Source organism: Kluyveromyces lactis (assembly GCF_000002515.2).
Source record: "Kluyveromyces lactis strain NRRL Y-1140 chromosome A complete sequence".
NCBI classification, from domain to species: Eukaryota; Fungi; Ascomycota; class Saccharomycetes; order Saccharomycetales; family Saccharomycetaceae; genus Kluyveromyces; species Kluyveromyces lactis.
Window position 1 is genome coordinate 586,132 of NC_006037.1, and position 21,793 is coordinate 607,924.

General features: G+C 39.6%; 11 protein-coding genes across 11 annotated transcripts; 4 read left to right on the top strand and 7 right to left on the bottom strand.

Moving 5' to 3' along the window:
- Nucleotides 1-825: 825 nt before the first annotated feature.
- On the top strand, nucleotides 826-1,647 carry KRE9 (Kre9p; the record flags this gene model as incomplete). The annotated part of the gene is made up of 1 exon (XM_451288.1): nucleotides 826-1,647. One exon carries the CDS (start codon nucleotides 826-828, stop codon nucleotides 1,645-1,647), a length of 822 nt encoding a protein of 273 aa, XP_451288.1.
- A 245-nt stretch (nucleotides 1,648-1,892) lies between these two features.
- RFA3 (Rfa3p) lies at nucleotides 1,893-2,243 on the bottom strand (the record flags this gene model as incomplete). The annotated part of the gene is made up of 1 exon (XM_451289.2): nucleotides 1,893-2,243. One exon carries the CDS (start codon nucleotides 2,241-2,243, stop codon nucleotides 1,893-1,895), a length of 351 nt encoding a protein of 116 aa, XP_451289.2.
- An 838-nt stretch (nucleotides 2,244-3,081) lies between these two features.
- Nucleotides 3,082-4,881, top strand: CPS1 (Gly-Xaa carboxypeptidase; the record flags this gene model as incomplete). The annotated part of the gene is made up of 1 exon (XM_451290.1): nucleotides 3,082-4,881. One exon carries the CDS (start codon nucleotides 3,082-3,084, stop codon nucleotides 4,879-4,881), a length of 1,800 nt encoding a protein of 599 aa, XP_451290.1.
- A 212-nt stretch (nucleotides 4,882-5,093) lies between these two features.
- Nucleotides 5,094-6,401, bottom strand: STE3 (Ste3p; the record flags this gene model as incomplete). The annotated part of the gene is made up of 1 exon (XM_451291.1): nucleotides 5,094-6,401. The coding sequence occupies one exon, from the start codon at nucleotides 6,399-6,401 to the stop codon at nucleotides 5,094-5,096; it is 1,308 nt and encodes a 435-aa protein (XP_451291.1).
- Nucleotides 6,402-7,055: 654 nt separating this feature from the next.
- Nucleotides 7,056-8,255, bottom strand: TOH1 (Toh1p; the record flags this gene model as incomplete). The annotated part of the gene is made up of 1 exon (XM_451292.1): nucleotides 7,056-8,255. One exon carries the CDS (start codon nucleotides 8,253-8,255, stop codon nucleotides 7,056-7,058), a length of 1,200 nt encoding a protein of 399 aa, XP_451292.1.
- A 485-nt stretch (nucleotides 8,256-8,740) lies between these two features.
- On the bottom strand, nucleotides 8,741-9,433 carry ASG7 (Asg7p; the record flags this gene model as incomplete). Its single annotated transcript, XM_451293.1, has 1 exon — nucleotides 8,741-9,433. One exon carries the CDS (start codon nucleotides 9,431-9,433, stop codon nucleotides 8,741-8,743), a length of 693 nt encoding a protein of 230 aa, XP_451293.1.
- A 445-nt stretch (nucleotides 9,434-9,878) lies between these two features.
- On the bottom strand, nucleotides 9,879-11,987 carry SET2 (histone methyltransferase SET2; the record flags this gene model as incomplete). Its single annotated transcript, XM_451294.1, has 1 exon — nucleotides 9,879-11,987. The coding sequence occupies one exon, from the start codon at nucleotides 11,985-11,987 to the stop codon at nucleotides 9,879-9,881; it is 2,109 nt and encodes a 702-aa protein (XP_451294.1).
- A 442-nt stretch (nucleotides 11,988-12,429) lies between these two features.
- On the bottom strand, nucleotides 12,430-14,574 carry LST4 (Lst4p; the record flags this gene model as incomplete). The annotated part of the gene is made up of 1 exon (XM_451295.1): nucleotides 12,430-14,574. One exon carries the CDS (start codon nucleotides 14,572-14,574, stop codon nucleotides 12,430-12,432), a length of 2,145 nt encoding a protein of 714 aa, XP_451295.1.
- An 821-nt stretch (nucleotides 14,575-15,395) lies between these two features.
- On the top strand, nucleotides 15,396-16,817 carry ZRT3 (Zn(2+) transporter ZRT3; the record flags this gene model as incomplete). The annotated part of the gene is made up of 1 exon (XM_451296.1): nucleotides 15,396-16,817. The coding sequence occupies one exon, from the start codon at nucleotides 15,396-15,398 to the stop codon at nucleotides 16,815-16,817; it is 1,422 nt and encodes a 473-aa protein (XP_451296.1).
- Nucleotides 16,818-17,037: 220 nt separating this feature from the next.
- On the bottom strand, nucleotides 17,038-18,720 carry TPO5 (Tpo5p; the record flags this gene model as incomplete). The annotated part of the gene is made up of 1 exon (XM_451297.1): nucleotides 17,038-18,720. The coding sequence occupies one exon, from the start codon at nucleotides 18,718-18,720 to the stop codon at nucleotides 17,038-17,040; it is 1,683 nt and encodes a 560-aa protein (XP_451297.1).
- Nucleotides 18,721-18,879: 159 nt separating this feature from the next.
- On the top strand, nucleotides 18,880-21,681 carry SNU114 (U5 snRNP GTPase SNU114; the record flags this gene model as incomplete). The annotated part of the gene is made up of 1 exon (XM_451298.1): nucleotides 18,880-21,681. One exon carries the CDS (start codon nucleotides 18,880-18,882, stop codon nucleotides 21,679-21,681), a length of 2,802 nt encoding a protein of 933 aa, XP_451298.1.
- Between the last annotated feature and the right edge of the window lie 112 nt (nucleotides 21,682-21,793).

The window sequence follows — 21,793 nt, forward strand, 5'->3', positions numbered from 1 at the left end:
GCATTCTACTTAGTAAAGAGCGCTTTGAAGTCCTGCCACAACTAAGCCCAGTTAAAGTTCTTTCGCAGTGTTTCACAATCTAATAGCGTTCTGTTCTGTGGGAAAAGCACACCTCTTTTGCCGATATACAATAACTTGGATCCAGTATATACTCTTCGGTGTCTCTCTCGTACGAAAAAGTGATTTGTACGCTAGAACTAGAGACGGGCTGAGCCATAGCTTAATTTTTGGGATAGCGGCGTGTTTTATTTTCTGCAGTTTCTTTTAATGTTCGAATGATTAAAGCATTATTCATTCATTGCTGGGAATGATTTTTTCCTTTTTCAGATCAAACATACTGATTGCTTCCGTAACTGATCCTTTCTTTTGATACATTGTTGGTTCGTTGCCTTCGCTATAATCTGTTCTATATAGAGTTTTTTTTTCTATTTTTCTTTTAAATTCTTATCGTCGCGTCATCGCTCATCAGTACCTTTCTGTAGTAATACTCTGTAAAATTCTCAAGATACACGGTACGTCGAAGTTTAATAACCACTGTGTGGCATAGCCTCATCCTCCCGGTTTCTATGTTTACTCTACTTCGCTTTTTGATCTTGGATTTGATACTTTTTTTGGCATTGTGTCGTTGGTGAACTACTTTTTACCTGGTTAGGGTGGCATCATAGAACCAGCTTGTCATTACACAAATATATATATATATATGTATATGTATATGTACTACATGTACTAGATGTTGTGGTTATCTTGTGGTTTGTGGATTCAGGTCTCTTGCTGAGTGTATTCTGAGGTTCAGGTGAGTAACGGTGTTTTCCGACCGCAGCGGACATGTTGATGCTAATACAAGCTTTCTTGTTTGTACAACTTTTCACTCGTCTCTTGTTCGTCCATGCAGATGTTTCGATTGTAAAACCAACTAGCGGTGCTTCTTACTCACCAGAATCGGGCAGTGACTCGATTGATATTGAAATCGTATGGGAAGAAAGTGTGGATTTACCTTCTATTTCCAGTTACGACTATTTCACTTTTAGTTTGTTATATGGACCAGGCACGGATATGGATCTAATCGATAAAGTAGAAGAAGTGGCCGCCTCAAACATCACATTATCCGAATCCCAGTACTCCTATACACCTAGTTTCTCCATCGCAGATGCTGGAAACGGACAATTTTTCATCCAAGTTTATGCATATTCTAAAGAGTTGGGTTATACCATTCATTACTCACCCAGGTTCAAGATCACCTCGATCTCCGGCGGTGCCACCACTTACACCTACACAACCGATTCAGATGCAGTTCCAACACCGGAATGGAGTTTGGCCAATAGTGGTATCGATACAAAATCGTTCACTGTGCCGTACACTCAACAAACTGGGATCAGAAGGTACGCTCCAATGCAGACCCAACCAGGAACTGCAATTACAGTAACAACATGGTCCAGAAGGTACGCAACGAGTGCAGTCACCTACTATACCAGTCTTCGGAACTCACTGGAACAAATGACCACTTACACCCCGGGTTGGTCCTACTCAAGAACTTCTGACTACAACTATGCAACTCCTGCGCCATTCCCCTCTGATAACGGTGGTTGGTATGACCCAACTGATAGACAAACATTAACCACCAGAAAACTGAACAACAAGAGAAGGTAAAAAGGTGATGATCCAATTATGATACAATCGTGCATGCATGCCCCTAGGGCTACTCTAATAACAATTTATTTTTTTTTGGTTGGCTTTCTGTTTAAGGATTACAAGAGATATTTTGGGTTTCCGTAATACTGCCTTCATATAAATATACTTATACAAATCAAAAAAAAAACACACACACTCATATATTTATAATTCTTTCCAGTTTTGTCCTCTCACCATCCTCCCCTCTTTTCAAACGTAAAAACTTAGTACAAATCTGGGAACTTGCCACTCAATTGTTGTAATGCAACTATACCAGAAACACTGATCTCTTCACCTTCTTTCAGCTCACATTTCACAGAATCAAGCACCATCAACCCAATATCACCGGTATCGACATTTCTGCAAACAAATTCGTACCAGGATCCAACCTCAATGTTACTTCCTTGTGACAGTTTCACTTGTGATAGCGTTATCATTTCTCCATTGGTTGTTGGAGATTGTAGGATTAACTCTTTTGGTTGTGGTTGATCTAACACCTTGGCTATGATACGAAACACTGAGTGCTGAGTATTGCTTATTTGGCTCGGGTCAATTCTTGGCGTTTGGTTGGACATCACTAGCGGTTGTTGGTTGCTGGTTGCTGCTGTTAAAGATGAGTCTGCTGTAATGACAAGTTCACGCGTTTTAACAAGATGCATTTAATATACAGAAATATAAATAAATTGATAACACAGGTTTTCGTGTGCAACTTTGTGACCGGGTAACATACAATTGGAAATTTTTCTTTTGATTTCATGACAACGGTCACGTGAACGCTATTTTTTCTTTCTTGTCATTCCACCAATTCCCAATAGAAGATCCATGCGGCCAGAGGAATGTAATGTGCATTATGTAATGAACAGATTCCTCCATGAAAAATCCAGGTCAATTGTATCAGTCTTAAAGTATGCTGACTCGACCTCGTCTTGTTCTAAACAGGCTGGAATTTGCCCATTTTTTTCGATATCCTCTCTGCCTTTTTTTTTTTTTTGCCCAAGCTTAGAAGTTGTCAGCTGCATGCTTCATGCTGGCTGCATAAAATATCAGCAAGATTATTCTCGGTCTTCGGTGCCTCTAAACGTACATACGGAAACAGAGTACAACAGAGGTACGGTATACCTGGATGTGTTCTTATAATGCACATATATATAGGTAAGTAGGTAAGTAATATGGTTTGTCAATCCACGGGCTTGTCCCACTTTTGGCTCTGGCATTTTGCTGCATCTTGGAACGCATTTATTTTCAATTGTTCTTTAGTCTCGAGAAGTCCCTTTTTTTTTGATAATTAAAATTTTAAAGATAATCAGCTCATCTTTAAGGCACACAGGTGGATAACAAGTGGATACCCTTGCTTTAGAATCGTATTAAACTCTATTGTAGGGTTCGTGTATTATCAAGGGCTCTAAAAGAAATATGGCAGACGAGAAACGTGATAAGCAGCCGGTGAAAGGCTCCAGTTCGAAGACTTTGGTTCTTCTATTGGCTTCGCTCTTTTTAGCGGGTTTTGGGTATTTGCTCCATAACCAGAATTACGACATCGAACAAGTCAAATCGTTGGTTGACCAGCATTTCAGTAATACGTTTGGAACTTCCATTGGAAAATTGGTAGTTGAAGAAGAAAATGATGATGATGAGATTGATTTTGACTCTGTATGCTTGAAGACAGAGCCAATTAGCCCATCCGGTGAGAGCTCCATAGAGAAGATTTTGAACGATGCTGAGTATAAGAAATTAGCTATTGAAAAGCTATCCGGTGCCTTGCAAATTCCTACTGAGATTCAAGACGTCAACCCTAGACCAAAGGATAATATTGAATATTATTCGGAGTTCTTTAAATTTCACAAATATTTGGAAGAACAGTATCCATTGGTTCATAAACATTTAAAGAAGGAATTGGTTAACGAGGTTGGATTGGTTTATACCTGGGCTGGTTCCAACGCGGATTTGAAACCTGTTATGTTCACTGCACACCAAGATGTTGTGCCAGTGAACCGTGACACTTGGGGTGCTTGGAAGTTCCCTCCGTTCAGTGGACATTACGATGAGAAGACTGATACCATTTGGGGTAGAGGTGCAATTGATTGTAAGAATCTCTTGCTAGGTGAATTGGCTGCCATTGAACATTTATTATCCGAGGGTTTCGTACCGGAAAGAGGTGTTGTATTGTCCTACGGATTTGATGAAGAAAGTTCTGGTGTGCTTGGTGCTAAGTACTTGTCTGAATTCCTACACGACCGCTACGGTGATAATGGTATCTACGCACTGGTTGATGAGGGAAACACTGTTCTTCCACTATCAGGCAACGTGTTCGTTGCTGCTCCTGTTACCGCTGAAAAGGGTTACGTCGATCTTAAAATCACCGTCCACGGGCACGGTGGTCATTCTTCTATGCCTGCAGACCATACCACTATCGGTATTGCTTCAGATCTTATCACTTTATTGGAAGCTAATCCATTCCCATATCATTTGACTGAAGACAATCCAGTTTACGGATTCTTGACTTGCGCTGCTAAACACGATACGAGAATTCCTCCAAAAATTAAGAAGGCCATCGTCGAGGCTCCAAAATCTGAAAAGCAAAAAAACCTTGTGTTCAGATGGCTAAATGTTGTAAAACCATTGAGAGATTTGTTCAGAACTTCTCAGGCGGTTGATATCATCAACGGTGGTATCAAAGCAAATGCTTTACCAGAAGTTACGTCATTCTTAGTTAATCACAGAATTGACGTTACTTCCTCAGTCAAACAAACCATCGACAAGGACTTGGCACATGCTGATCAAGTTGCAAAGAAATACAACTTGGGTTTGGTTCGTGATGGTGAAGTTTTGATCGAAAAGACTAAGGACGGTTACATCGAAATTGTTTCTGAAAAATCGTTGGAACCTGCGCCATCTTCTCCAACTAAGAATTCCTCTGTCTGGGATCTCTTCACTGGTACCATTCAAGATGTTTTTGGCACTCACATCCTCTCTAAGAAGAATGCAGATCTTTTCGTCACTACTTCAATGACTACTGGTAATACCGACACCAAATATTATTGGGCTTTGACTAAAAACATTTACAGATTCTTCCCAATGATCGTCGATCCAAAGGTTATCAGTATAATTCATTCTGTCAACGAACACGTTGAAGTTTCTAATCATTTGTCTATCATTGCGTTCTTCTACGAGTACATCTTGAACATCAACGAATATGCTAGTAACGATGTTTAGACATGATTCTTTGGAAGCTGCCAGATTTTGATGATGAAGACTTTTTATGGTTTCAACGTCATTGCATTGATGTTTACATTATATGACAAACTTTTGATAAGTAGTATTGAACACCTATTCTTTGTTGTAAACTTAAACTTGATTAAAACTGCTGGAAAGACTACGTATGTTTTTATATTTAAAGAAAAACCTAACTGTTAAAAAACACAAGATTAGCGACGATCTAGTCTGTAGTGATATTGCAACTGATTAGATTCGTTACCCATTGCATTTGGAGTATCAAGTTCTGATGATGCATCGCTGTCATGAGAGATAGAATGGGAAAATATCGATAATTTAGGATCTATTTCATATTGATTATGAGGATCATAGTTCTTCATGTTTCTTTCATGGGGTAACGTATAATCAATTTCAAATTGTGATGGGGAACTTGGGGAGTCCATCTTTTCGGAATAATCGGACATTGTCACGACACCATCAGATGAGCTACCGCAATAGAATTGGGCGTAATTGTCCTGCTGTTGAGGGTTGTTAGGTAGAATCTTTTCAGTGATTTTACCGACGCGCGTATCCTTGTGCTTGATTCTCCAATCCGTAATAGAATCAATCACTACACCAAGTCCGATGGTTCTGAGGAAGTTTGCATACATGTTTAATGCATCAGATCCAAGTCCGAATATTAAGAATACCAGGTAGGACATAACTATGTACAGCCATACACTGTACAATGGTTGACCAGGATCGAAATGTAATATCACGTTCCATAAAGCACTATTGTGCGTTTCTTTGAAGCTATAATGACGGTACGTGGGGCTGACGTTCTTCAAGTCCGAAACGAATGAATACATAGAGAACGGAAACATGATCAGGATGATAACCATACAAAAGATTAGTAATCTCGAAAAGCGTGATATGTTCAATCCTGAGTTGGTGCAATGCAAAATATCCCTGACATCTTTACGCTTCTTGTAAAATACGAAAAGTAGAAGTGAAGCATATATGAACCCTATAAGTGACCACACAAGCATCCATACGGTGTATAAAACCGTAGTGACCCAAGTTGGGGATAACATGCTTTGGCACCCATTATACCTGAATATGCCGAATCTGAAAACTTGCACGAGATAAATCAAGCTCATGATAACAATCGGGGATACTAAGCTGATAGCGAGATCCACACGAATCTTTTTCCATGAACGGTTATCTGGGATTTCTTTATTAGCTTTTAATATTCTATGCAAGTTGAATGCGATATTGGCAACAGCACAGGATACGCCGACATTGGCACCAATTTGAAGTTTTGTCATGACATCACACCAGCCATATCCGAACCATTTCTGCTGATAATCAGCACCACCCCAGATGCCCGCATCCACTATGGCTTTAAGGTTCATAAGTAGTAGCCACACGATTAAAATTATGGCAGGGGTATTCCTCGTATATGAGTGCCATGCTAATGGCGGTAGAAGTACAACAAATGCTATCACGCTAAGTGCTATTATTGATTGTGAATAGCCCATTATCAATATTCGATGTGATTTAGTTGATACTGTTGCAAAAGAAAATAGTCAGTTCTTTGTATTTGAAAGGGTACAATTAAGAAGTGAATTTTCTGGAAGAGCCACACATAACACCAATTATCTGTCCCAATATATAGTCTCTCGAGTTCCCAAGATGGTAACCCCTTTTGTTCATCCCTATGCAACTCCCCATCAACTTACATATAATTTTGGGGTAACTTATTCAAAACCTCATGTTTTGAATAAGTTTATAGTTCCTTAGTACCTAGATACCATGTAGACTCTATTACACCAGCCATTCCTTCCTAATTGGTACGTTAATAACCAAACTCTTATTGTCAGTGCCATAACTTTAACCAATTCGGACCTTTAATGAAATTACCTAATCGAGATTTCCGGATTAAGCCTTTAATGCATGTTAAAATATACATCAACTTTTCGAAAAGTAAAACACTAAGGGAAAAGGAATAGAAGCAGGATAATGTGTCTATAAGTTCTTCTAAATATCTTTGGTACATCCTCGGATATAAAGCAGTATTTGAGGCTTAGCCTAATCTTGTTCTTTTGTTTTAATTACAAATGTTTGCTTTTATTGTTTGAAATGAGCCTTTAAATACTGTATATTCACTGCTAAGTTGCACAAGGCCCTTTGACTTATACCATTAGATTGAAAACGGACATTAGTGCCGATAGTAGAAGATAACGGATTGTTCCTGCCGAAGGTTTTATCATAATGGCAGCCCCTGACTTTGAGGTTGATGTTGGTGCAGTAGCAGAGATTGTAGCCAATTCAGTACTGTACGTTTCATCGTCGTCGATATTAGAGATCAAGGTATTAATTGTGTCGTAGTCGATGGAGCTATCGAATACGGTATCATTGGACATGAACACAACGGTATTACCGCTGGAATCAAATAGCACACCACCTTTCATTGTAGCAGATGTGTCTCTTGCGATATAACCACCTGCTTGAATACCAGTTCCCAAGTCTTCGATACCTTGGAAAGTATGGAAAGTGGAATATAGATGGTTTTTCTCGGTACCGTTCATGACCTCGAAGATATCGAATTCACCACATCCACTAGCCCAGCATGAACAATTACTGCTTGATGATGATGGGTACTGTGCGGTTCTAGGGATGTGATCGTTCAAAAGCCAGATAGCTGGCATGTCGTAGTAGTCAATAGAAGAACTGTTCTTTTCTGTAGCTGTAGGCATGGTGAATTCGAACAAGAACATCTTGGTATCACCTTCGAAACCATAATATGCTGGAATCCCAGATCTGTACACACCACAGCCCTTATCATACCCAGATTTAGGACACGAAACGTTCGAGAAAATAATGACTTCTTCATCAGATGCTAACAAGTTGTTGGATTCCAAGATGGTGGAGTCATCAGCCTTACCGGTACCGTTCTCACTTGCAAAAGTCAAAGCTTTACCTAGACATGGCGAAGAATCACCAGCACCGGTTAAAAACGTCACATTTTCGGCTGTCTGGCTTGTTGAATCATAGTATGCTTCTCTGGACCACGAGGTAGAACTCGAATCATTGATATCAAATGATGGCGACGTATAAAACGCAAATTTCGACAGAGATAGCGGACCTCTCAAGTGGACAGACAGTGCTTCATTCAATGGAGCGTTGTCGCCACTAAACCAGACTCGATCTCCTACAGTACAGGAACAACTATCCTCTTCTGCATCCGAAATCTTCTTTACGTTAGTATATGAACCGGTGAACCCTACGTTACCGAATTCGATAAGGTTATACGATTGTACCTGATTTGAACTTTGAGCAGCTACAGTTGCCACTGCAAATAATGAAGCTAATATATCCAGTGCCTGTACCATTTTGTATTTAAGAAGCTGATAGATCGGTTCTAATCTGTTCTAAGCTAATCCTATCTTGACTTGTTCCGGCACAACGTAGATCTGTACAATAATAGCGTCAAACGTGAGAAATGTTACTCTATCAAAGAATACTGATGCGTACAGGATATCTCCGGTTATATACCAATATTAATTAAATGACGGCAAGTAAATTTATTATGTCGGACGGCCCTTAAGTGGTCAGGATACAGGTCTGGAGTTTATTAATAGATGCCGGCAATTCTCAACGGCAGCCTTTTTTTTCATGCAAAGCCCTTTTCTCTCGAGAGCGAAAAAATGTGTTTCTTTTAGTACGAAGAATTATAGGAGTAAAAAAGAGAAGCAGAACTAGCAACCTTCCATCAGGGCTATGCGCGTGCAGCGGTCGTTAGCTTGCCCTCATAAGCGTTTGATATGCTGTAAGTTTCTTTTTTCTTTTGTATAATGCGGACGAGTAATGCATATGTTCATTCTCGGTACGATGCCGGTTGGCTGTTAGTCTTAACGATAACTACTATCATTATAATGGATATTGTGTACCCTGTCATTGCACATAAGCTACGCAGAAACCAGTTCCTGATAGTTCTTGCATTAACGTCATGATTTTTCATTAGTTCAGAAGCGATTTCTTTTAGACACTGAGCTGTCACTATGGATTTGGTACCACCGTCTTCCGTCTCAAATGATGAGGAGTCTGTTGCACCCTCGTCCAGGGTAGTAGCGCTTTCCGAAAACTGGTTTTTTTCATCACTGCCCTTCGTTGGATCAGGCAAAGAGAGATGTTGATACGTAGTCAATGGTACGGGATCTGGTAGTTTTAAAGTAAGCATGGAAAATGTCAATGGGTTGTTAATAGCGTAGAAGTCCTTGGTAATACTTTTGTTTAGTGATGTGACACTGCGCTGTTTCCATTGTTGGCATTCATATTCGGTATATAAGGTTTCAGAGTCAAGTTCCGGGACCCTAACATTGTGGTCGATTATCCAGTTGGCATAAAGGTACAACATTAAGTTAAGGATCCATAGCACGGGTAAAACAAAACCCATGATGAAGAAACGAACCATGTAAAATTCTACATTTTTTCCTATCTTGCAACTTCCACATTCACATATGTAGTTCTTTGCTACAGAATCATAAAAAGTCGAACCAAAAGTACTCATATTGTCCGAATAGTATGAATTTTATTACTGCCTAAATTTAAATTTAACACGGCAGAGAGACGTTTAGATATGCATTTAAATAGTGATATCTTAACGAAATCATCTCAAGATTACATTGGCTTACCGGCAGCTTATATACTTGGGTTTCCAGCGCGTTGTAAAATAACTCTCTTTCGACGTCCATGTTTTTTCTTTAAACCTTCATGTGTCAAGTTGATAATTGTCAAAGAATCTTCCTATTATGGAAATTACAAAGACAAGAAACTCGATAACATACGGCGCTTTCAGGGACGAATCAAACTATATACATGCGCATAAGGGGTACGGTAGCCTGTGCTATGAGAGGACTGCCCCCCTTTCTTCTGACTTCTTGGCCTTTGAAAGTTTCTATCATGTAACGTATGACATGGAATTGATACAAAAGTGTTTGCAATGTTACTTGATATCAACGTTTCTTCTCTTTCTTTTCTTTCATCTTGGCAACCAATCGATCCATATACTGCATCGAAAACGTTTTAACTTTAGCTCTTTTCTCTTTAGAGAGTTCTTCAGGTGGTGATCTAGAACTGTCTTTCTTCAATTCCTTTTGGGCAAGAGACTTGACAATGTTTCTAGCAGATTCCTTGAGAACATCTTTGCCCACGTCCTTTTGGTAATTTTTAATTAAGTTTGGAACATGTTGAGCGAAGAACTTGACCCATTTATTTTCGATAGCATTGACATGACTAGCTTGTTTCTTTACTTTTTTCCTTTCTTCATCCTCTTGTTGCTGTTTCAATTTCTGAAGCCTTTCAAGTTCTTTCTGTTTATTGGCCTCCTCGATGATTCTCTCCAATTCGCTCTTCTTTTGGGTTTCTTGATCCAATTTTGCTTTTAAAGTCTCTTGCTCCATTAATTTCCTTAGTTCTAACTCCTTTTGTTCCCACTCGATTCTCGATTTTTTCCTTTTCTCGTATTCTTCTGGAGATAGCGTTCTTTTCTGCTGCATCTGGCCATAAGTAGGCGTGGGTATGTACTTAACAGACCCACTATACCGACTGGTATTTGAAGAAGGTGTTGCTGATCTCGATTTAGGATCAGAAACTCCAGAAAGGTTATGGCTTGAGTTCGATCTATAAGCAGAATCAGTTGGAGGATTGGCTTGTTTGATCTGCCTTTGAGCATTATAATACACTGGTCTGCCATTCTCATGAATGATTTCCCAACCGATAGGTAAACGTATCCGCCGTAAATCTATAACTTTGCTATTTTCTGAAATATCTTTCTTGGAGATTCTGGTGTAAGTTTCATATTTGGACCATTTCTCTAATAGATCTTCACATATCACTTCAAATTTAGGAGTATTCTTTAATTGTTCGACCTTCTTATCAATTCCAGAATGAATTATACCATTTTTAGTTGTCTTGGGTAAAACTAACAAGAAGTTTAAAATCTTCCATATAATGTCTGGCTTATCTTCAAACATTGTGATAAGTCTACTAAAGATCAAGTAACCATGCAATTTGATGAACTGATAATGCATTGCTTCATCTTCAGTCAAAGTGATCCTTTCAAGTAGCTTTTCTGCAATGAAGGCGTCATCTATCTGTAATAATACACTCATCACACGATTAACATCTTCAGTCTTCGTACAGGGTTCTAGTGATAAAGAATTAACGAAGTCGACGTTAACCGTTGTGGTGTCACTTTTAGCTATTTTCTCACCCTTGGCCTTCATCATATTGATCCATTTTTTCTCCATGGACGGCCTTATACCTAAGGCATCTGCAAAACTTTGAGGCAATAGCGATGCCGCGTCAGTTTGAGTCTTACCACCAAGGAATCCAATACAGTTTGGTTCCTCGCAGTAACATGGCTGTGCATTGGCACCGTACCTATCAACGTTGTAATCAAACGTCACTTCTTCTCCCTTGCTGATGTGTCTGTTGGCAAAAATACCCATCTTTAATTTCCCGTTAACTACCCATTTATTAACGTATGCATTAGGATTACAAGAATGGTTGCAGAATCTGGCAATACACCCCTTTAGCGTAGCATCAATGAACTGTCCGGTCTGCAACATCATAAAGTAGAAGTGCTTAAATCCCATTTGGTCATATTTCACCATCCGGTTACGAAACTCTTCCTCCTGTATTACTTCTCCAATATATTCATAAATAAAGTTGTGTGGTTCAATATCAGAATTGGCACGGACGCCGAAACCTTTCCGCTCCGTCTTGAAAACAGATATATCTGCATACGCTTTCTTCTGGAATCTTTGGTTCTGACAGTCAGTACCGCACGAGTGTTTGCAAAGACCGTTCACACACTCAATTAAAGTGGCTCTATTTATACAATCAGAATCCTCACCGCACGCATGGTTTAAACCGTCCCGAAATTCCTCAAAACAGTCACATTCCATAAACTCATGCTTAGAATCACCCAAGTTTTTAGGCGTATACGTACATACATCCAGCTCAGCGTACGTTTTCTTTGCTTCAGAAGTCATATCCGGAACATCGAGAAACAACTTCGGTTGCCTCGTATTAACAATTCCATTACCGCTTTCCGTCATAATATTAACAAACAAAAAAATACAATTGATAATCACACAGAACTTAATATGAGTGATAGCCCTTCTGAAGATGTTATATTAGATCAAATAATCACACCAATGTTCTATTCTCTATCTTTCGTTCCTTGTCTTCCCCAAGTATGCTTTAATTTTTTTTTCCAATTCTATATACTATGCTACAACAAAACAGCACTGTAGATTTTATCCCTGCCTAAAGCCTAAGTCCCCCGACTGAACAATTCTCAAAAGATCTGACAACCAAAAACAGCAATCTAATACATATAAACCTAGTGATTAATCAACATTTTCCAACTGAATAAAGCTTTATAGGGCATCAGAGACCCGAACCATTAGCTTTCTCAAAAATTTTGGGTAGCCTTGAAAGCTTGATTTTCATCACAACGTATATAGTGACGTGACACGTGATCCAAACTCTCTAAACCTATGTTGAGGCACACGTTACTATATCGTTGAAGAGGGAAACTAATGCCTCGTTGTCGTTATTGCATTCCATGAGTTTCTTTAAATGCTGGTCTGTCGTTTCTATGCCTGAGAGCATTGCCCTCGAGACGGGACCCACTTTCCCATTTTGCAATATCTTCTTTGTTCTCTGTATGAATCTGTTATTTGTGTCTCTCACGATAGTGACTTGTTTGATCTCTCTTGATCTGAGCGAGATGAGTAACGTTGATGTGGATTTATCTTTTTTGCATGGATCTTGATCTGCGTACGTTAAATCTCTCTTCATCGAATGGATCACCTTGTTTTCGGATTCTGTGGTGATCTGGCACGCTTGTAGTTGGAACCATTGGTTGTAGTGTGGAGTGTAGGACGTGAACCTTCGTAATAGTTCTTGATTTTGATTATTGCGCTGTTTTCTGGGAGAAGCCATATTAACTTCTACAATTTCGCCATGCTTTTCGTTCGAGACCGTTGTGTCATAGCTTGGTGGATCTATTACTAGATCTGCGAATGCGTCGTTTAAAGAGTCCTCGTCGATGAGTCGATTCACGGTTCGTTTCATGTCAACGTCGTATATTTCAGACTGTAAATGCGTTCTTCTTTCCTTTTCTGTGGTGTAAGAAGATATTGGTGTGGGTATTCTTTTCTCTGGTCTTGGCTGATCCCTTGCAATTGGTGACGGGGAAAACCATGGGTATTCTTCATATTCTGCAATGGTAGGTGATGGCTGAGGTGTTACACGTTGTGAACCGTTGATGTTGCCCAGCACTGCTTGTTGATGGAAGGAGGTACTACTGCTGTTGCGGTGCAAAATTGGAGGTACTTCATGCGAGGATTCGTTGGATCTGGATGACGGTGATTGTGCGACTTTCTTGAACCAAGATCCATAACTGCCGTATGCACTATTTAACGATGATGATAGGTATTGGACCGAAGAGGCTCCACTTTTCAGCGATGAAGGTTGAATGAAAGTTTGTACCCCTGTTTCATCGGAAGAAACGCTGGTAACGCTAAATGTCGGGTCTCTTTTGATTCTTGGTATCTCCCAACCTTTATTGGTTTCTGTTATGCTGCTGTTTGAAGGTTTCAATTCGAATGGGAAATCGGAAGCCCCACTCATGTTTGACATTTTACGCCCAGCCGGAGATGGACAACCTTGGGAATTGATGCTTTTATGTAAAGTCCCACGGAAATGTGGACCAAGGAATGCAGTAAGGATAAATATGAGCCTGTTGGCAACGTTCATATTACCGGTAAGTATAACGATTCTTGTATTCGAGTTTTCCTTCAAAAGCGAAGCGAAATCATACCGTAGTTTTGCCAGCAAAATAGGTAAAAAACGAACTCTGGGTCCATCCTTCAATTCAATCCAATTGGTTACATATTTCACCCATGTCTTGATGTAAGGTATTGAATCCATAGGGTAAAGGAATAATCGTGGGGTATCAGAATACCCGGATAATAACGGTATAATTTTACGTTGGAAAGTTTGTAAGACGGCAGCAACCTCGATACAGTTTCTGGCTTTCCAATCATGGGGTAAGAATTGTGTGTCATTCTTCGCTAGATATTTCAACAACGTATTCTCACATTGATCCAAGAACGACGATATATGAGGCCAACATTCAGTCAACACGGGCAGAACGTCGTCGGTGACACAACAACTTATAGCGATTCTCAACGTCGATTTCTCATTTAAATAGAAAATCCTCGTGAATAGAACAATGTTTGCACTCTTAACGACTTTGATCTTGTCGCTCGACGCAGAATAGTCAATCGTTCTTATCGATGACCCAAATATATAATCCTTAAGCTCATTTAGTGGGATATGCGCCCCTGTATGGAAATTTACTGAACTATGGTCCAAGACAACCTGATAATTGTTACGACTAGTTACATGTCCCAATTCCTGCGATATTATCAACCGAAATCCACCATTGTGTAACCTATCGTTCGCTATCCGTTCAAACAATGCTTTATCTCTTGTTCCGTACAACAAAGTCTTCAAATCATCCGTCATGTAAAACGGCTCATTTTGAAACACTTCTTCCCCAACAGTAACATTGCTGCTGCCAAATGGTACAAACTCGCTTAACGAAGATGTCCTTAAGAGACGTCCAAGCATGGTAAGTCCCTTTTAGTTATCTCAAATCCTTTGCAACGGGGCAGATATTGTTACTGAAATGTCACCGAATCTTTCCGAAAAGACAACAGGAATATCCTCTAGAAACCGGTATTACAACGGGCAATACAATTCACCCTTAAACCTCTCCAAAGACCTTACCGTTTCTACTTACTTTTGTCTACATGTATCATTACATTTCCCATATATGCTAATTTGATCAAAAAAGTCTCGTTTTCTTAGAGTGATGATCTCTACCAAAAATATCATAAAGTGAATAGTGTCAAAAGTAAGGGAACATTACAAGAATTTGATAGATAAACAGTCCATAGGGAGCTTAGTTATCCGAAAATAATATGGAAAAATATACTTAGGAATTTGCGAGCAGAATGATGGGATTATCACTGGTAGAAATATCAGTTAAGGGTCTAAAATACCCTCTTTGTTTTATCAAGATGCATCGAAACGTCAGTCTTTTTTTCCGTAAAGTTTCATTTTATTTTACGTACTTAATATGTAAAATGAAGGTAATAATAACCTTTGAAAAGCATCACCAGTTGTTATATCCATGACTATCTCTCTACAATCTAGGGTTCTTCGCATCAGTTCAAGTATTCCAGCTATTAGAACCAGATACTGTTTGTGATATCGGATTGGCTGAGACATAACTGAAGAGAAGGTTTTCTTTTTGGATTAAAGGTTAAGAAGTGGTTTTAGGTGTCTTGTTGAAAAGGATTTTAGCCACACGAGGTCTTTGTTCATCAGTTTTGAAGTCAAGTCTGACCTTCTTCCCTTGATATCAAGTAACTGTGTTAATTGCTACCATGTTGGGTACTGAACATTTGCCAAAATGGCTGCTTTACTCAGCGACCTCATCATTTTTATGCATATTAGGTTCTTTTATGGTTCCTATTGTTTATGCGTCGTTCAGTTCGCACCGTGAAGTTAACACCAAACTATTAAACTATGGTCTTTCATTGAGTGCCGGTTCAATGCTATGTACTAGTTTGTTGAAGATGCTTGGTTCTACGGAACAGGCCAATAGTGCCATTGTATTCGTCGGATTTTCAGCCGGATGTTTGATAAGTTTCATACTTAATTACATTGTGCATTCGTATACCAGCCAAAGTTTGATCCATTGTGCTCATTCTGACGAGGGTGGTGAGCTGATATCGGACAACTTTGATGATTCTCATTTGTACGATATGCAGACCCATGCCCATAGACTCAGCCATAGCCATAGCCATGGTCATAGCAATAACTACGGTTTTGGTGCCAGCGAAGTCGAGAATGATATTCCTGATCCACAACATACCCATAGCCATCATCATGAAATGCTTCCAGAACATGAAGAAGAAACAACTCCGTTGATCAACCACAGTGAACATGAACCTGTCATCTGTGCCACTGTTAAACCCAAACCATCAACTTCTTTGTCAGAATATCATAATGCCAATGACTGTATCCCTGTCGTGAGATCGGCTACTATTAGCTCGCTACCGCTTGCAAAATGTGGCAGTGAAACGAAACCACCAGCGTTGTGTATCGAACCAAATATTGGTTATGATTTAGAGAATTTGGCAATTTACAGAGAACAATTTATGTCTAAAGGCGACTCCACCATGGACAGCCTGTCAGATCACGGCACGGTTTTACATGAGAATGACCACAGACATGTAATGGAAACACCTTTTTCGAAACTTCTTTCGATCGGTATCCAGACTTGTATGGTCATATGTTTGCACAAGTTCCCAGAAGGCTTTATCATTTTCTATACAAATCCTCCAGATAAAGTTAGTGATGGTAAACCTGATATTGGTTTTAGTATATTTTTGAGTTTAGCGGTCCACAACTTTATAGAAGGCTTCGCTATGACTTTGCCCCTATTTACCGCATTGGAAACAAAGTGGCATGCATTACTAATTACCGTGATTCTTGGTGGTGGATCTCAGCCTTTAGGGGCATTGCTTGGTCTTGAATGGTACAAGCATTCCAGCCCAGATCACTCTCCAGAGTATGCTACTGAGAAGATGGATTTCCTGTTAAGTATAACGTCAGGATTTTTGTTTGTTATATCATTACAAATGTTCCAAACAGCTGTTGCATTTAGTGATACCCACCATCATCATGAAGGTGAGGATAATTCCACCATCAGAGAACACCACAGTGCAGGAACAACATGCCTGAAATTCTGTTGCGTGGGTGTCCTATTGATATTGGCTAGTTCTGCTTTACAGACATTGTGAACGTTCAGTAGGTATTCGGTGTTTTTGTTACTATCTTCGCTCTCCTTTCTTTCCAATTCCCAGATTAATTATAACTCTAAGTAATTCATTCTTAATATATACAAGGAAACGGAGGATCTTACATACCTATTTTATTTTTGCATAAAGATAATTTGTATTTCTTCTTCTAGGTACCAGCCCTGCAATTCCATTAGAAAGTATTACAGTTGCATTTAATGGGTTACTCTCCCACCAATGGTGCACGGAAATTATATATGCCCCATCTATCGTAAAGGACAGTGACCATAATCATGAAAAGGAAATATACAACGCTTGAATAGTTCATACTTCTAAAAGTGACTGGAACCTTTTGCGGTAAACTGATGATAACCATAGTAAACAGTAACCATATTACGGTGAGACAGTTCGTGATGTAACCTAACCTGTATTTAATTCTGAATGCTGAACCTTTCACCAATTTTCTTCTATGGTATAACGATAATAAGATCGGTAACATTGACGCAGAGCACAAACATAGGACAGCACACCCGACAAATGCATTGAATGCGGCCGTTGATATTAAAGCTAAGAGTGCCAATACATATGAAACTCCCATAGACAACATGACGGAGTATTTAGGGACCTTAGATTCTGACGCAGGATCCACATAAGTCCAGAGGTGATGATATGGAATACCACGATCACGGCTTAAACTGTACAGTGCTCTTGAAGATGTAGTCACCGAGCCAATACCTGAAAACAATAGGTTTCCCAAGATCAATAGAACAAGGAAGATGGAAACGAATAACGATTTAGTAGATTTTGTGAAGATAAGCACGATGGGCATGACACCTTCATGATTCATTACCTCAGAGACATCAGGTAGAATGAGCATCATTGGGATCAAGAAAAATAGTCCGGAAACTAGTGAGATTATCACAGAGCGTGTCATACTGTAAGGAATATCTTTCTCTGGTTTCTCAGTTTCGTCAGATAATGCCGATAACATCGCAAACCCTTGGAAAGTGAAATTAGATTGCTGAAACCCTCCAATTAAAAATGACAAGGCCATAGAACTATACCCCGACAAACTATTATCGAATTTGGTAAAGACATCCTTGAATGATCTATGGTTTGGTTGGAATAATAGGAGAAGTGTACTTGTGAATAATATCGCATATAAGATCCAGTAAACACAGACCTTATTGATAGTTTCAATGAAACTTGAAAATTTTAGATTAATGACTCCAACCACAGTCACAATGAGATAAAACATTAGCACAGTCCATAACGTCAACCACCGGGAGTCTATCAGAGATTCATTAGTCATTGTCAGCAAAGAAATAATCAATTGTGCACCCGCAAACGTAATACTAGTGCTCATCGTCCAACTTCCAAACAACATTAGCCAACCACAGTACCAAGACATACGCAACCGAAGTCTGCCAGGCGCAAGCATGGCCGCTGCACCGTGAAGTTCTATGGGGTACTTCGAGACTATCTCACTGAGCGACAGTGAACTAATCCACGTCATTATCCCACATATCAGATACCCAAATATTATCGATGGAGATCCACCATTTAGCAATCCAATACTCATAGTAGTGCTCATACCAAGTACGGGACTCATCAACCCAAACCCTAGACCAATAACAGAAGTCCGCGAAAGTAAATTCTTGTCAAGTTGCTGTACATATGTAAACTCTTTAACCTCATCGGGAATATCCTGGTCTTCCTCGTTCAATAAAGACAACAATCGCTCGGGAATGTGTATGTTCCCGTTAAGATTAGAAAGCCAGATGTATTCAGGCATTTCAAAATGCAGTTCGGCTCTGTGTGACCCCTTGGTAAGCTCACCCTTTTTATTTCCTAGAACCCTTTCGGCATCCGTCTTGGCAAAATGTCTGTCTTTTCGAGGGCTCATCGATATTTTCAGTTCTTAGACATTATGTAAATGTTGACGAAAGTCAAAGCTTCGAGTAATGAAGATAGAATGATAAGCACATGCATTGCTCTTAGGGAAGACTACTGCGATTTGGGTGACGTGACTCAGCACTGAGTACTTTTGGAAGGAAATACAATAATGGATGAAGATTTGTACGATGAGTTCGGTAATTTCATTGGGGATCCAATGCAATTAATCGATTCTGATGATGATAGTTTGGAAGAAGTAGGAGAGCAGGAAGCTCAACATGAATTACGGCAAAAGATAGTCGAGGCTGACTCTACCGATGTGGTACTTCGAGATGTGAACCGTGATTTCGATGATGATGTTGAAGTTTTGTTGGAAGTGGAAGATAGAGAACCTGAGAAACCATTGATTGGGGACGATTCGAAATCATATAGCGAAGCTGTTAACAGGAAAGTACCTAAAGCACTATTTGACAGAGGGTACTTGAAAAGCCTTTTCTCGATACCAGAACGTCAGTTAAATGTTGGAATTTTCGGGGCGCTACATTGTGGTAAGACTTCTTTCACGGATATGTTTGCGTTAGATACTCATCGCAATCTTCCGTCCTTGACAAAAAAAGTTAAGGAGGGATGGGTACCGTTTAGGTACCTCGACCAAGCGAGGATAGAAAAGGAACGTGGTATTTCGCTTAGATTGAATGGTATGTCGTTTGCATATGAATCGTCAAGAGGACGTACGTATGCAGTGACGATGTTGGACACACCTGGACATGTAAATTTTTGGGACGATGTCGGTATTGCTTTGACTGCTTGCCAATATGGTGTAATCATCGTTGATGTGATAGAAGGAATTACTTCTGTAGTTTCCAAACTGATAAGAGAATTGATAAGTAATGGGATCCCCTTTATCATCGTTCTTAACAAAATTGATAGATTAATTTTGGATTTGAGACTTCCTCCTACAGACGCATACAGCAAACTACAATATATCGTGAACGAAATAAACACATATACCAAAGAAAGATTCTCACCGGAGCTAGGTAATGTACTCTTTGCCAGTACCAAGTTTGGATTCTTATTCTCTGTGGAGTCTTTTGTGAACTCATTTTACGCTAAATCGTTAAAGGATAAGACAGAACAATTTGCTGCTCAACTTTGGGGTCAAATTAATTACAGAGAAGGAGCATTCTACCAAACAGAATTTATTACGGACAACATTGCATTCATTCAGTTTATTTTACAACCTTTATACAAGGTTTTCACTCATACATTATCTGCATCCGAGGAAGAACTAAGAACAGTCATCGAAACCAATTTTCAAATCAGGCTTTCAGATGAGATTCTATCAAAGGATCCTCAGCCGCTACTTTTTAGCGTGTTTCATGCTATACTACCGCACTATCACTGCTTCATCGATGCTATTGTTTCAACACAGGACCACAAAATCAACAACTTATCATCCGATGAAAGCACTGTTGTACATGTATTGAGACACATGAGCCTGGAAGGTTCCAAGTGGTCCCTTTGTCGGATAATAGAGGGCTCAGTGAAAAAAGGCAACAAACTCTATATTTTCAATGAGTCCGTAGACTCTGTAGTAGATTTTGGTGATGATGAATACTCCAAGGTTACTATTGAGCGTGTAGCCTTAATGGGAGGTAGGTATGTCTACGAACTCGAGGAAGCAATAAAAGGACAGATTGTACTTTTAAAAGGTTTTGAAGATCAGTATACGAAATATGCAACTTTGTCTTCGAGCTTGATGAACCCGCTAGCACCAATTAACTATCTCAACGAATCGGTGTTCAAATTCGCCATACAGCCTCAGAAACCAAGTGAACTACCGAGACTATTGAACGGTCTTCAACAAGCAAACGAATTGTACCCTGCATTAGTGGTTAGAGTTGAAGAAAGCGGCGAAAACATCATAATTGGAACAGGAGAACTTTACCTTGATTGCGTGATGGACGAATTACGGAAAAAATTCTGTGAAATTGAGATCAAAGTAAGCCAACCGCTTGTGCAATTCACGGAAAGTTGTCAGAACGAATCGTTCGCGTCAATTCCTGTAAAGTCAAACAACGGTGTAGTATCACTCAGCGTTATGGCCGAAAAATTAGATGGAAAGATAGTACACGATTTGACGCATGGTGAAATCGACAGTTCAGAATTGAATAACATGAGAAAGTTCTCCAAACGTCTAAGAACCGAGTATGGATGGGACTCATTGGCAGCTAGAAACTGCTGGGATTTATCAAAATGTAATGTATTCATTGACGATACTCTACCTGATGAAACGGATAAGCAACTACTCAAGAAATATAAAGAAAACATTTTACAAGGGTTTGAATGGGCTGTGAAAGAAGGACCATTGGCTGATGAAACAATCCATGCATGCCAATTTAAACTCTTGCAATTCAAGGTACAAGAAGACAGCATCGAAGATATCATCCCATCTCAACTAGTGCCAATGACGAGAAAGGCATGTTACATTGCGCTAATGTCTGCTACTCCAATTATCATGGAACCCATCTATGAAGTCGATATTATCGTATCGGGGGTATTGGAGTCTGTGATTCAGAATTTATTGAAGAGACGCAGAGGTGGAAGAATTTACAAGACAGAAAAGATAGTGGCATCACCATTCATAGAAATAAAGGCTCAATTACCTGTCATCGAGTCGATTGGATTTGAGACAGATCTTCGTGTTGCGACCGCCGGTAGCGGAATGTGTCAAATGCACTTTTGGAATAAAATATGGAGAAAAGTGCCAGGTGACGTACTTGACGAAGAAGCCTTCATACCGAAGTTGAAACCAGCGCCTGCTGCAAGCCTAAGCAGGGACTTTGTGATGAAGACAAGACGTCGCAAGGGTTTATCTGAAAGTGGTCACATGACTCAAGACGGGCCATCATTAAAGAAATACATTGATCAAGATCTATTCAAGAAGTTGCAACAAAAACGATTTGTATAGGCTCCGCATAGAATTCGGTCACTGACGCATTAGTAGCTGCAAGTAACATATAGTATACTCAAACACACCCAGATAAATATATATATATATAAACCGTTAACTCTTGAATCTA